At 43.5% G+C, this 14499-nt stretch overlaps 2 protein-coding genes across 6 annotated transcripts in view; both read left to right on the top strand.

Annotated features, from left to right (window-relative positions):
* The window catches only part of MARK2 (MAP/microtubule affinity-regulating kinase 2), a 58187-nt gene that overhangs the window by 392 nt on the left and 43296 nt on the right, over positions 1 to 14499 (top strand). For 3 of the 5 annotated variants that reach the window (XM_008567442.1, XM_008567444.1, XM_008567443.1), the window contains exon 1: positions 1 to 257. This exon is cut by the window's left edge. In XM_008567442.1, coding sequence (XP_008565664.1) covers positions 204 to 257 — 54 coding nt within the window. In that variant the 5' untranslated portion in view covers positions 1 to 203. The remainder of the gene's footprint in view (positions 258 to 14499) is intronic. The other 2 variants (XM_008567441.1, XM_008567445.1) reach the window with 2 other exon arrangements.
* The window catches only part of LOC103586219 (chromosome unknown open reading frame, human C11orf84), a 65848-nt gene that overhangs the window by 24628 nt on the left and 26721 nt on the right, over positions 1 to 14499 (top strand). The window lies entirely within an intron of this gene.

Raw genomic sequence — 14499 nt, 5'->3', positions numbered from 1 at the left:
AGCCGCTCGGAGCCGGCGCGGCCTAGCCCGAGCGGCGCATCCCCGGGCTGGCGTGAGCGGCTGCCCGGCCTCCCCGCACCCCCGGCCGGGGCCCATGCGGCGGTTGCTCCTGCTGTGAGAAGCCCCGCCCGACCGGGCTCCGCGCCTTCCCTTCCCTCCCTTCCTCCAAGCTTCTGGGTTCCCTCCCCTGAGATACCGGCGCCATGTCCAGCGCCCGGACCCCCCTACCCACGCTGAACGAGAGGGACACGGAGCAGGTAAGGAGCCCCGAGGGCTCCCCGAATTCTCTGGCTTGCCCCTGCACCTTGCGGAGCCTCCTCCTTCCTCTGCTCTCCTCGTGCCTCGCTGCCATCCTGCAAGCCTCGGCTGCCCTGTCATCTGGCTCCCGGCTCCGGCCCCGCACATCCCCCTTCCGAATCCTGACCTGGGACCCACCTTGTCCTGACTCCAAGCCGCACACTTGTCTTTCTGCCAACCCCCTTGTCCCCTCACGCCGCCCTCCTGCGCTCTTCCGTGTTACCTCCCCGGCTTCCTCTTCTCTTTCCTTTTTCTCTCGGGGGCCTTTCTGGTCTTCCTCCACCCACGCTTAAAGCAGCCACCCTCCTGCTCCTCAGCACCCGCGGTTGCCACAGATCGTTGTCCACCTCTTCCTGCATCTCTCTTGCCTTGCTTCCCCTCCGTCCGCACCGGTTCTCCCGGTCCCTGGTTATCGCCCTAAGGGGCCGTGCCCCGGAGTGTGTTCTCCATCCCTATCCCCTTTCAGTTCCCCAGCGTTTTGTACCTTGCTTCCTCCTTTCCAAATTGTGCCCTCCCTTTTGCTTGCAACCCACCAGCTCCATCCTCATCACCTTTCCAATTCGTTCGCCTACTCTTTGCTCATCACTTTCCCTTCTTTTCTCCAGGAGCTCCCTGGTTCCTGGCGCTGGCATTTGTCGCTTCCGTGTTTCCCATGCAGCTGTCATGCGCATAGTTTTCCCACAGGTTGCCTTTGGGGTTCCAGTCATCACTCCCTTCAGACTCTTTGGATCCCTCTTGTTCTCTTCCCCCATGGGGTTTGGCTTTTAAGTCCCTTTGCCTCCGTTTCTCGCTACGAGTGTTCCACCAGCCTTCTCCCTGGGCTCTTTCTCCTGCCGGAAAGACACTCACTGTCTCAGCCCCATATTAGCACAACCTGTTGCTCAGTCCTTTCCCCGGCCTCACTGCATCACCGTCCTTGTCTTCCTGTCTTCTTACACTGCAACGCAAACCGTGATGCCTTTCCGTCTCTTCACTCCAGCGTCTGTCACTTCCCATACTGTCTTCCTCTTTGTTTGTTGCCTTCCTGTTTCTCTATCCTCACCCCTTTATCCCTACTGTGCCTCTTAATTAGTGTTGCCTTTCATCTCCATATTAGTCTCCTGCCTTCTTCACATCATATCCCTCCCCCATATGTTCCTATCCATTCCCTTCCTATTGGCTAGACTTTGTAATTCCCAGGAAGTCCAGGCGTTTTGCATGCTAGTTTCTTGAGCTGCAACTCAGCTTCATGACCCGACCCTGCACGCTCCTCCTCATCCTGGCAATCACTGCTATCATTCGTCACCCAAGCCTTAGTCTTTTCTGTGTCATCTCACCTCTGAACCCAGAGGCATTCCATTCCTTTTTTTTTTTTTTTTTTTTTTTTTTTCACTATCTCCAGTGTCCCTTGCTTACAGCTCTGTGGAGACTTCTTTGCCTGTCATACCCGTCTTGGTGGAAAACTTTACTAGGAAAAAAAAAAACTTGAAAAAGGAGCTCCTCTGCCCTGAGGCTGCAGTGCTTTTTGCATTCTTTTCCCTCATTACATCCTTTTTGTTACCCTCTTGTTCCCTTCTTTCTTCGTAGTCAGATAGAGCTGTTGTTATATTCTCTTGCACGTTAACACCTTTTTCTAAAAAAATCTTACCTCCTTTCATTTACTGTTTTTCTATTTTGTTATCTTCTCGCTCTGTGTCACTTGGGCAGTTAGAGGACAGAGTTTTTTCCTACAGTGGTTGACCCTTTTATTACTTATGGATTGTTTGCTTCTGGGGTGAAATAGGGGTTGAGAGGGAGGGATGGTTGATTTCTGTTTCATCACTGGGTTTGTCAGCTGATTCTGCATGGGACAGAGGTCTCTAGAAACAGGAGCATGGGCTATGTCTCACAGTCTTTCTCTCCCTCGCTTACCAGCTGGTTCTTTCTTCTTACTGGGAAGCACTTTCTCTAGGCCCTCTTGAGGTTGCTTATTCCATCCCTTTTCCTCTCACAACCTTTGTTTCAGCAGGTAAACCCTGCTTAACCAGAGAACTTTCCCAGACTGTTGATTATGAACTGGTAGGAGGAGGTCGAGTGACTGACTGGCACCCTCAGGCATTTGGGGAGTGGCATGGAGTGCCTACTCTCTCCATGAGGCTGTGGGGGCATTGTGTTCAGCAAAGTAGAGTAACAGACTGCCTCAATGTGGTTTCTTTGTGCTGTTTACTAAATGTAAATGTATTATTGCTGTGGTCTTTTTCTTGTGATGTGTGCATTGACTTCCTCTCTTCCTTACATGCCTAGCATACTGCTGAGCATGTAGTAGGCACACATCCACTGATTTCATGATAGCAATCATCCATGACCATTTTGGGATGTAAGCTGTCCTCTGATAACTTTGTCCAAATCAGCGGCTGCATACATTGTCATCCTGTTCCAAATTATGAATAAATCATCCTGTCTCTACTCTTTATGGACTGAGCCACTTCATAACTTCTACTGTAGTTCTCAGGGTAGCCAATTACACTAGTGACTTAATATCAAGTTTTATCTCAGTAAAAGCACAGACTTTGGAAAACCTTGGATGCATATATTCCAGGCAAGTGCCTGTATTTTTTAAAACAGGAAAAAAGACAAAGCAGCAGCTCCTTTGGTCACAAGGCCAGGGATGTCAGAAGCATTGGCCTCCTTTAGAATAGATCATGCCACCAAGTAAAAGTAAGAAATCTCTTCTTGGTCCTGTGGCAATTTTAGCTAACGTAGTCATGGAAGCTCAGTCATTGCAGTAGCTCTAACATTATGAAATAAAAAGCAAGGGGTTTGGTTGAGCTGATTGCCTCCTCCAAAGATTCTTTATCATCTTATTTAGATTTAAATTATTTAAACTGGTTTCACCAGAAAATAGGTAAATAAACTCCACTGGTTGTCTCCAATCTCATTTCTTTCTCTTCCTCTCCCCCTTTCTTTAAAAATGTGGCTGAGAAGCTGTTTCCAGGAGCTCTTTGATCACATCTGAAATACACACAGAGAGAAAATGTTGAAGCATAAAAATAAACCTCCTGTTGCAGGGATATTGCCTGTTTGCTGTCGACACTGCTTCTAACAGTAAAAGTAGGAGATAAAAGACAGTCAAGCCCTGTTTTTAAAATGGTTTTGTGGCACCTGATTCCACATGTGCTTTTTCATAGCCATAGACTTCTTCCTTTTGCAGGAGAGTTCTGACCTGGGGCTGGTAGATTTCGGGATTCTTAGTCTGTGTACTGAGCTTTCTGTTAGCTTCTATTCCAAATGGCTCTGCTGGCCTGGAGGTTTGGCAGTAGTGAAAGCAATCAGCAAGATGACTCTTTGTCTTCTAGCCAGCAGCAGCAGTAACAGGCAAATGTGGAGAAGGGTCCAACTTCCAGAGTTTACCTGCCGCTGGCTAGAGATTTCTGCAACACCTGGGGGAGGGGCTCCATGGCTTCAGACCTGCCCCACCTCTGGGCATCAGAAGCTATGAGAGATGGCTCCTAAGAGAAAACAGGAGCCTTTCCCTACCCACACTGCTTCTGCTGCAGGGGGCAAGGGAGGGGGCTGCTGTCATTCTTCTAAGGAGGGAATGGCATTGTTTATTCTCTTAGATCTAGGGAGAGGAGTTTGGAAGTCTTGGCAAAGAGAGTAAATCTAAGTTATAGGATCCTGTAAAGAATAACTGAGCTACTCCAAACACATATTTATCGGACCCCACTGTTGATTCTGGCTAAATGTTACCCTTAATAATTTGTTTTTGACATCCCCTAAGTAGATTGGCTTGGTTTAGCTAGCATTTGACTCCTCATTCTGTGAACTGTGCAGCACAGTGCTCTGGGTGCTGACTCTGCCCTCTGCCCTCTGACTCTGGCTGGGGGCTCTTTGGTAGGCTGCCTTCTGGTCAGGGATGTGTGTGAATGTCAGACCCTATAGTCTCTCACTTTCTGCTTGGCCCTAGAAATCAGGAATGAGATGTTGTCAGAACAAGGGCTTTAGGAGTCCCTGGAGTTTATAGAGTTGCCATATCAAAACCTTTGAACCCGGCAAAAGTGACTATTTGTAGTAAATTATGATAATTTCTCTCTAATCTGTGGACTTTGGGAAGTAGCTAAATAGATGGATACAAGGCAGTAATTGAAACTGGGCCTGTTTCAGATTAAAATCAGGTCTGCACAGGGATAACTGAATCTTTCAGACTGGGACCATAGATTGGGCTGGAGATTTTTTTCAGAATAAATGTCTTAAGCAGAGTTGATGCCTATGAGGTAGGAAAAGATTGAGAATTTGCCTGAGAGGTTTGCATGGTTAGATCTCTTGTGAGTCAGAGCTTCTCAGACTAGATTGTTTCCCCTTTGGACAGAATAACCCAATTCTCAGTGGGCATTTGACCAGGACTAACCCAGCCCTCATAAACTCTTTCCCATTGAGCACTTAGCCACCTGGCTGGCATTTCTCTTCTCCCAGGAGCTTCGATGACGTTCCTACATATGTATTATGTCGACTTGAATGAATATTTCATGCCTAAAGTGCAGCCGAGCCTCAGACTTTGTGGCCCATTATCAACAAGGGGGTGGGGGAGCTGGGCGCCACCTTTGGCCCCATGATAGTATCTCTGCTAAATGGACTCCCCCCAGCAGCACTTTGAAGCTCATTAATGGATTGGGATGAAGTAACCCCAGCAGATGGAAAGGGCAAAGAGGGTGGTCATCGTCCTTCCTTGAGACTGCCTGATGAGGCTTTCCTTGAGTAACCAGGACCAGCCCCACTTCCTTCTGCTTGGTTAAGCTGTAGACTGAGGCTGCTAGGCCTGGGCTTTGAGAGGAGATGTAGAAATTTGATTCTCTGCTTTAGTGGTGCCACCAGGTTCGCCACTTTTCCATCAAAGCAAAAATTGAGAGGGGATGTGGGTGGAGTTTAAACCTGGCCCTTCCTCCTTCAGTGGAAGTTCAGCAAAATGACAAACCAGATAGGTGGCTGAGTTTCCTTCTCTTGATGGGAGATTCCAGTATTTGTACATTTTGCACTTGAAGCTTGGTTCTTCAGGCTTTCTCCCAGCCTTCATCAAACAAGAGTGAGTCACTGAAGTGTTATCTGTGCATTTTTCCCCTTCTGTCTCAGCAAAGGGAAGAGTAAGCCTTTACAAACCTCGTGGGGGAGGAAATCACCCTTTTTCCCACTGCTGGCATGGGAAGAGGCAGGCTATCCCAGGTTAACCCTGAAAGTTCTAACTCTGAGCAGAATGTCACTGCCCTACCACATCCTTTTTGGTGTAAGCCATTGAATGTCATTACTCTTCTTTTAGACTGAGATGGTACAGCTCATTCTGACACAACACCAAGAGAGAATCTTGCATTTTCATTTTCAGTTATCCCTCAGAGGAGAAGGCATCCCAGTTCTTTCTGTTGCCCACTAGACCAGCTCCTCCTTTTGGGGATAGAATTAGGATAGATCCCTTGGATCTGCATGTCTGATTTCGTCTAGAGTGAAGTTTCTTGGTCCCTGTGGGGAGTTTTTACACAGATATCTGCCTTTGGGGTTAGCACTCGTTTCCCCCATTTCCAGTTTTTTCTTACATTTCTCATTAGAAAATGGCAAAAAGGACAAAAAGAAATGTATTTCCTCTTGTACACCAAATTAATTTTAGGCTTATAAAGCCATGTGATCACAAGATTTGGTAGGAGAGAATGTGTGATGGACATTGATATTGGTGACTAGTTGATTCCCAGGGACAGTTGTGGCGTGGGGAGAGGAGAGGTGTGTTCAGTGACTGGCTCTAAGCCACCTTTTTGGCCTTTTTCTTTTTCTTTTTCACATAAGGAAGGTGGAGCAGACCTGGGGCTTCTCTGTTGAACCAGTCAAGCTGGTTTTGAGCAGCCTCGGCCTATTTTCCTCTATGCTCTTTGGGAAGTTGGCAATACAAAGGTCTGTCTCCTCTGGGGCTGTGCTCATTGAGGCGTGAGTTTAGAAAATGTCTGTAAACATCCCCCTTCTCCTCCCCAAACACTGAATGGGTCTCTGAGCTGGCCTCCACTCCATGCTGAACCTCGAGGCAACCTTTTCTGCTTTATACTTTTCACTGGAAGATCTAGGACACTTCTTTTCTTGGGTCCCCTTCCCAATTCACAGCTTGGCAAAAGACCCTCAGCTTGGCCAGAAGGGACTGGTTCTGGGGTTGGCTCTCTGTTTGTGGGTCTGGAAGGGAATTGGGAGTCCTGACTCCTGGCTGCTATGATCTGGCTGCTAAACTCGGTGAGACCCCAGATGTTCTGGGTCAGTACAGTGGGACAGTCTGTCCAGGTCTGCTGGGGAAGAAGAGAGAATAGTTTTTGGTTTTTGGCAGCTCACAGGTATGTCTGCCATGGGAAACAGTTTGAGTTTGTCCCTGATCAAGGTACCTGTAGGACAGGTGGGAGTCACTTCCTAAACAGCAGTAGGGAGTCTTTCTCTGGGAATAGGACCTACCCAGATTCTGAGATTCATGGACCATTAGTGCTGCTAATGGAGCAGGATTGTTTTCCGAGTCTCCCCACTAAGCAGAAAATTCTCAAGTAAGAAAGTTTGGTAATTAGTGAGGGAAGCTACCTGCAGACAGAGGTCTGGCCTGTGCCCTTGTCCTTGGGGGCTGTCTGCTCCTGTTGCTACTGCAGTGACCTACTCATTGCTTCTCCTGGGCACCATTTCACTGGGGGTTTGTTTTGGTTACTGATATGCTGGGTGGCCTGCTTTTTCCTCCACCTTGTTTAGATCTTTGCTTTCCCCATCACTTTCCACCTGTCCTCTTCAGATGGCCGTCATTTGGTAGTGTTGGAGGCACTTGTGGCTTGTTGCTTTGTCTTTTTGCCCACAAGTTTGAATTACTGGTTCTCCAGTCACAGGAAGTGGGAACCCATAGGCCAGCTTGGCCCAGCATAGCATAGCATACTGATTGAGTTGGGCTTATGGCAGAGTTGAGAGGAGATCCCAGCACTTTTTAACTTCCAATTAGGGGTTCCTCTGTGGTTAAGAGCAGGTTTTGCATCAAGGTTCTCTGTTTTGGAATCCTCTTCTGGGTCAGCCTCTACTGTGACCTAAACTTCCTTAATCCCTCTGTGCCTGTTTGCTCATCTGTAAAATGGTATGAATAACATAACAGTATCTATTTTGTAGGTATAGTTGTTGTGAACATTGTGTTAAATATAAAGCTCTTAGTACACCACCTGGCACATCTAATAATCATTGTATTTATTGTTCCAGTTGAGCACTTAGTGAATTTTCTCTGAGCACCACACAAATCCAGGTCAGCATAAGGGATGTACATTGGAATTTCTGTAAACAATTGAAAGAATCTTGTTCTCCTTAGCTTCTTTCAGCCATTGGGGTTCCATAGGTGCTGTTTCTAGTATTTCTGGTTTTTTAAAATTTGTTTATTTTTGTTGATTGGTTTGTTGTTGTTGTTTTTAACCAATCAGCTATCTAAAAGAAAATAGAATGGTGTTGGAGAGGTTTGTGTACTTTTGAGAGCACTTTTTGAAAAACGGTAGCGTTTTTTTGTTTTTGTTTTTGTTTTTAATATGGCATCAATATTAGGCAGGTTTACTTATTAAAGGGGAAAAAAACTACACACTGACTGCCCATATTTGTGTGCCATGAATATTGGTGGTAGGTGTGTAGCCTCATCAATGGCTGGAAGGCCAAATCCAAAGTCACCAGAGCAAGAATTTGGTTCTGGGTGTTAGAGGGGAGCCCTAGGGTTCCTCCGTGCAAGGCCCCACCAAGTGCAGAATTTCTCTCGTCGTGTTTCTTTCTTAAAGTGCAGTATTAACTGACCCTTTAGCCACAGGAGAAGGCTCCCTGTTTCTCGTAAAGACCATGTGGGAACTTAGCAGCATATGATTGTAGGTTCCTTTTTCGCTAGCAGAGAAGCCCTTCAAGGGCGGGTTTTTGTTACCTCCCCTTTGAGAGGCCTGAAGACACGCGGTCATTTCTCAGCTTCTGTGAATTTGTGGACTTTGAGTCTTGGGCCGAGATTTTGGTCTCCATTGCTTCCTTGTTTATCTTCATCTCTTGCCATTTCTGGAGCCTGAATGCCATGTCAGAATAGTAAGTAAGTTGCTTAGTTTTTTCACATTGCAACTGTGGTGGGGGAGGAGGGTAACAGTGTCACCTCTGTGCTCATCAGGGAATATTTCTTTCACTGTTTTCCTCTTCCTTTTGACCATTCTTCTGACTTGTCACACTTCCTTTTTTTTTTTTTCCTGTTTGGTTTCTTTGAACTCCCTTCCTTCATCACATCTGTGTTCCTCTCCATCTCAGGTTTTCATCTCCTCGTCCCATTCTCCCTTACATGATTCTGTGCCTTTTTTGTGGCATGACTCAGGAGAGGAATTTTCATAGTCTGAGATCTTCTTCACATATAGAATCCCAGAATCACCAACTCCTTTCTTTTTCTCATTCTGCTGATTTCTGTAGAGTTAAGGATTTGCTGCTTTAGAAAACATGTTCTTAGACTGTGAGCTCTGCAAGTAAAAAGAAAAAAAAAGTTCTTTTTGTGTCTTTGGAGCCACCTTCCTTAGTAAAGCCACGCTTGGCGACCTGACAACTTATTAGGGACTGCATCCTGGTTTCCTTGGTGACAGGGTCTAAGCTGGGTCTGGGCCGTTTGCTCTGGCCTATCAGGAATGCCATAAGTCTAGAACCTGTCTTGGGAGTGCTCTGGGGAGGCACTTGTTAATGTTGGACAGTGCAATATTGAATTTAGTTCTAAATGTTGTCTTGGGAACCTGGGGGTCACTAAGACCTTTTTGGGTGGTGTACAAAGTCACAATTATTTTCATCATAACATTAACACAGTATTTGCCTTTTTCACTCTCATTCTCTCAGTAGTATACAATGGCATTTTCCAGAGGCTAAGTGATGTGTGGCGACATCATCAATCTTTTGGCTAATGAAATATGTGATGTTTTCTTGTGTTTTCCAGAATTTTTTTTTTTTTTCCTTTTTGTCTTTTTTTTCGTGTCCGGCAACGGATCGCAACCCTCAGTGTCGCGCCCGTACCGGACCGGGACCGGCAATGGGATCGCAACCCTCGGTGTTGCGCCCGCACCTCGCTCAGCCAGTGAGCGGGAACTGGTCTGTATGTGGGATCCGAACCCTTGGCGGGAGCGCCGCCGCACTCCCAAGCGGCGCACTGTAGCAGTGCGCCACCGGGCCGCCCGTGTTTTCCAGAATTTTTAAGGTAGTACTTTAAGGTATAAATATAGAAGTTTTCAGGGCTGAGCCTGTGGCGCACTCGGGAGAGTGCGGCGCTGGGAGCACAGCAGCGCTCCTGCCGCGGGTTCAGATCCTATATAGGGATGACCAGTGCGCTCACAGTGCTCACTTGCTGAGCGCGGTGCGGCAGGTCTCAAAAGGGACAAAAAAAAAAGTTTTCAGTATGGACTCAATTTGTTCTTGATACTTCTGCTGTGTTCTTACTAGCTCTCTTCAGTTCTACCTGCTATAATTTCTCTGGTAAACTTCAATTTTTTCTGATAGTTATTTTGAAATCCCAGCATTTTCCTGGCACCTTTGAGGAAACACAATGAGAAGTAAGTACAATTTGTAAAATTTACTTGTAGAAACTTTTGGGAAAACTTCTAATTTGACAAGTTTTATTAACAACTTATTTTAACACTATATTTTATTCTTAAATAGTAGAAAATTTATAATATTTCTCATATATATATATATATATTTTTTTTTTTTTTTTTTTTTCCTTTTTAAGACCAGCCGCACCGCGCTCAGCCAGTGAGCGCTGTGAGCGCACCAGTCATCTCTATATAGGATCCGAACCCGCGGCCGGAGCGCTACTGCAGTCCCAGCGCTGCACTCTCCTGAGTGTGCCACGGGCCGATATTTCTCTTATATTTAAGGACGGATTGTTGGCTTAAAAAAGGGAGATTAGAAGACTTTCTTTTTCAGGCCGAGCCCGTGGCGCACTCGGGAGAGTGCAGCGCTGGGAGCACAGCAGCGCTCCCGCCGCGAGTTCGGATCCTATATGGGGATGGCCGGTCACCGCTCACTGGCTGAACGCGGTGCAGCCAGTCTCACAAAAAAAAAAAGAAGACTTTCTTTTTCAACCCGTAGCTACAACTTCTATGTTTAAAGATAACGAAATGGACATATCAACAAGTGTAAGGGAGGACTGTACTCCAAAGAAACTGGGCAAAACTGCAAATAAGAAGTGAAAAAAAAAAGAAAAGAAAAGAAATGAACGTATAATGAAAGTTATCATCCCAGCTTTGTAGATGTTAATCATGCACCTTATTGTGTCTTATGCAACAGAACATTTTCGTGTAGTATTATGGTGCCAGTTAGGTTGTGACATTGTATCAAGATCAATCATTCAGAGTGTAAAGAAAAAGAAATTGAATATTTTAAGAGTTCGTACCATGAGCTCTTTAAAAGCCAAAATTTGTTCCAGCTTTTCAAACTAGAAATGAAAAAGTAACCGAAGACTCATACAGGATAAGTTACCACATTGCTTTGGCTGGAGAAGGCCACATAGTAGCTGAGAAGCTAATAGTCTTGAATATCTGACATTCCTGAATTCCCAGTGGATGAAAAGTCAGAATTCGGGCCGGCCCGTGGCTCACTCGGGAGAGTGCGGTGCTGATAACACCAAGGCCCTGGGTTCGGATCCTATATAGGGATGGCCGGTTCGCTCCCTGGCTGAGCGTGGTGCTGACAACACCAAGTCAAGGGTTAAGATCCCCTTACCGGTCATCTTTAAAAAAAAGAAAAAAGAAAAGTCAGAATTCAGGGCAGTGCCACTTCAAATGTTACCACAATTCATCAAATTAAAGATTTAGCTGCAAACATGAAGACTGAGTTAATATCTTGTTTACAGAATTTTACTTTCACCTTACTGATGAGCACATCTACAGACGTGGCTCGACTTGCTGTATCAGCACCAACTACTCTTCAAAGAATAATTTTTTTATGTGAATGCTCAGCAGCAGACACAAGTGGTGATAAATATCCAAAGGGTTGAATAACTTTTGGAATCTCATGATTTATCCTGGAACAACTTCATTTCCATTTGCCCTGTTGGTGCAGAAGCAATGGCAGAGAAAACTGGTGCCATCACACAAATCAAGGCAGGGGCACCAAACTACCAGTGGTCATAGTCATGGTCTTCTTTCCTGCCACACACTGCAGCTGGAAATTTATTTATTTATTCATTTATTGCGGCTGGTCAGTACAGGGATCTGAACCTGTGACCTTGGTGTTATAAGGCTGCGCTCTAACCAATTGAACTAATCGGCCAGCCCCTGCAGTTGGAAATTTTAAAAAGTCATTCACACTTGAGTGTCCTGGATGAAGGACTAAAAATTATTAATTTTTATCAAACCTTGACCCTCTAATAAAAGTCTCTTTAATATTCTGAGTAATTAAGTGCAAAGTATCCATGAAGCACTGCTGCTGTATGGCGTAGTACAGTGGTTGTTGTCTTGAGGAAAACCACATGTAGCTACAGTTGTCATTGTTTTTACTTGAAAGAACAATTAATGGACAAACTATAATTATTCATACGTGAGTATTTAGTAGGCATTTTCTTGAAAATTAACAAAATGAGCCTGTCACAGTTGCCAGTGATAAAATTCATGTTTCAAGGGCCGGCCCGGTGGCGCACTGCGCTAGTGCGCCGCTTGAGAAGCGTGGCAGCGCTCCCGCCAAGGGTTCAGATCCCACATGCTGACCGGTTCCCGCTCACTGGCTGAGCGAGGCGCGGGGGCAACGCTGAGGGTTGCGATCCCGTTGCCGGACACGGAAAAAGACAAAAACAAACAAAAAAATTTATGTTTCAAGTGAAAATTAGAATTTTGGCAAACTTGTATCATCAAAGATTTTTCTGATGAGATCAGTGGTAAAATTAATGAATATGATTTTTTGGTATTGTGTGAAATGTCAGTATTTGGAAATTCTGTGTAATTCAGGGAAGGAATATTTTCCAGATTGCCAGTGAGTAAAAGCCATTCAAAGTGCAGGATGACCAGTGGACTTTAATGTAAAAATATACAGAAGGTTCCTTGATAAAATTTCAGATTCCACATTGCAACGCCTTTAAAAACTGCCACTTGTTGAGTTTTGGTCTAGTATCGCAGAAGAAAATCCTCAGTATCTGAAAGGCTATCAAACTTCATTTTTCAACTACATGTCTATGTGAAGTGAGATTTTCTTCATATACTTCACCCAAAACAGCATATTGAAATACATTGAATGCAGAAGCAGATGTGAGGAGTCAGCTGTCTTCTGTTGAGCCAGACATTAAAGAGATGTGCAAGAATATAAAACAGTGTGACTCTGTCAGGAAATTTCACTTTATTTTGGAGAGTATAGTTTCTTTATTAAAAATAGGTTATTTATATAAAGTGTAATTGGTTTATTGTTATTTCGAATGAATATTTTAAAAAATTATCAGTTTTAATTTTTAATAAGGTAGCTGTGGATAGCTATAACCCACATAAACAAAAGATCTTTGCAGTCCTCAATAATTTTTTAAGTAATGAAGCGTTACTAGGACCAAAAAGTAAGAAAGCCATTGTTATAGACAAAACTTGGGTTGATTGACACTGGTCTTGATTAGTTAATTACTTGCTCTGACTTTATAAGGGGCCCTTGTTTTGCGGTTCCTAGCCCCTGTATGATCCCTGCCTGGGCCTCAAGAAGGTACTTTGGTTTTCAGTCCTTCTGGTTTTGGAAGCTGGTTCTCTGTGACCTGAGGGACTTTGACCAAAGTTAGCCGATTTCCTTCTTCTGATACATGTAGCATTGGCTCTCTGAGTTTTGTTGTTGTTGTCGATGTTTTTCCCTTCAATATGGAGCTTGTTTATTCTTTTTTCCTTCTTTCTCTTTATTCCTTAAATCTTTTTCTTTTTCTCATTTTTCCTTTCTTTTCGTTTTATTTTTTCTTTTTCTCATTTTTCATTTTTTATACTCTTCTTTTCATGTGCCTTTTTTTCCATTTCTTTAATTGTTAGTATTTTTTTTTCGTTTTATTGGTCTGCCAATGTGTTTTGATTGCATCATAAAATCAGTTCATCAGGTGGAGACTTCTTTTAGTATGTATTTAGTTGTGGTTTGGAAAATATAGTTTTTTATGAAAAATAAGTCATTTGTGTTTATATGTAATGAGCTTATTAATGTTCTTTTAAATAAATTATTAAAATTTTTCCTCATTTCAATTTCTAATATAGTAAATATTGATAGATATAGTCCATATAAATAAAAGCTTTGGGGGGCTCTTTTTTTTTTTTTTTTTTTTTTTTTTGGCAGCTGTAAGGGGATCCAAAAAGTGCTCAGTTATTTTTGAGAATGCAAAGGGTTCCTGAAACCAAAAAGTATAAAAGTCATGGATACTGGACAAGTCATCCTGTTTTAAAAAAAAAGGAAGGAGAATCATGGTTGTAGGAAAAAACTTGGAGTTGATTTTCTCTGGCTTTGGTTGGTTGGTTTTTTGATAACTTCGTAGGAAACCTTCATTTTTCAGTTCCCAGCCACTAATTAGGCTGGGCCTCGGGAAGGCACTTGCCTGGGTTTGCAGTAGTCTAGCTGAGAAAGTTGGTTTTCAGTGACCTGAGGATCTTTGACCAAAGTTGGCTTGTTTCTTCTTTTGAATACATAAAATTGGCCATGTCAGTTTTTTTTTTTAAAGAGTTAATTTTTATTTTATAAATTTTGAGGTAATTTTAAACTTACAAGAGTTTCAAAAGTATTCCAAAGAGTTCCTGTATATTCTTCACCCAGCTTTCCCTTATGTTAACGTCTTGTATAACCATAGAACATGTATCAAAATTAAGAATTATCTGAGTCAGGCCACCAAAAAAACCCCACAAAAACTAAGAATTAATCTTTGTATAATACTATTAACCAAAGTACAGAACTTATCAGATTTCATCAGTTTTTCCACTAATATGCTTTTTGTATTCCAGGGTGTCCAGCACTGCATTTAGTTTTCATGTCTCTGTCTCTATAGTCCTCTCAAATCCATGTCCATTTCTTAGTCTTTCCATGTCTTTCATGACTTTGAACAATTTTAAAGAATACTGGCCAGTTATTTTACAGAAAGTTCCACAGTTATGATGATCTGAAATTTTTTCATGGCCTTGTGCTTTAATTCCATTTTTTTGTTATGGTAAAATATACATACCATAAAATTTATTATTTTATTAGTTTTTTTTTTTTTTTTTTTTTTTTTTTTTTTTTTTTTTTTCC

The sequence above is a fragment of the Galeopterus variegatus genome, unplaced genomic scaffold (genome assembly GCF_000696425.1).
Source record: "Galeopterus variegatus unplaced genomic scaffold, G_variegatus-3.0.2 Scaffold319, whole genome shotgun sequence".
Classification (NCBI taxonomy): domain Eukaryota; kingdom Metazoa; phylum Chordata; class Mammalia; order Dermoptera; family Cynocephalidae; genus Galeopterus; species Galeopterus variegatus.
The sequence above is the reverse complement of the archived record's forward strand: the minus strand, read 5'-3'. Positions and strand labels throughout refer to the sequence as shown.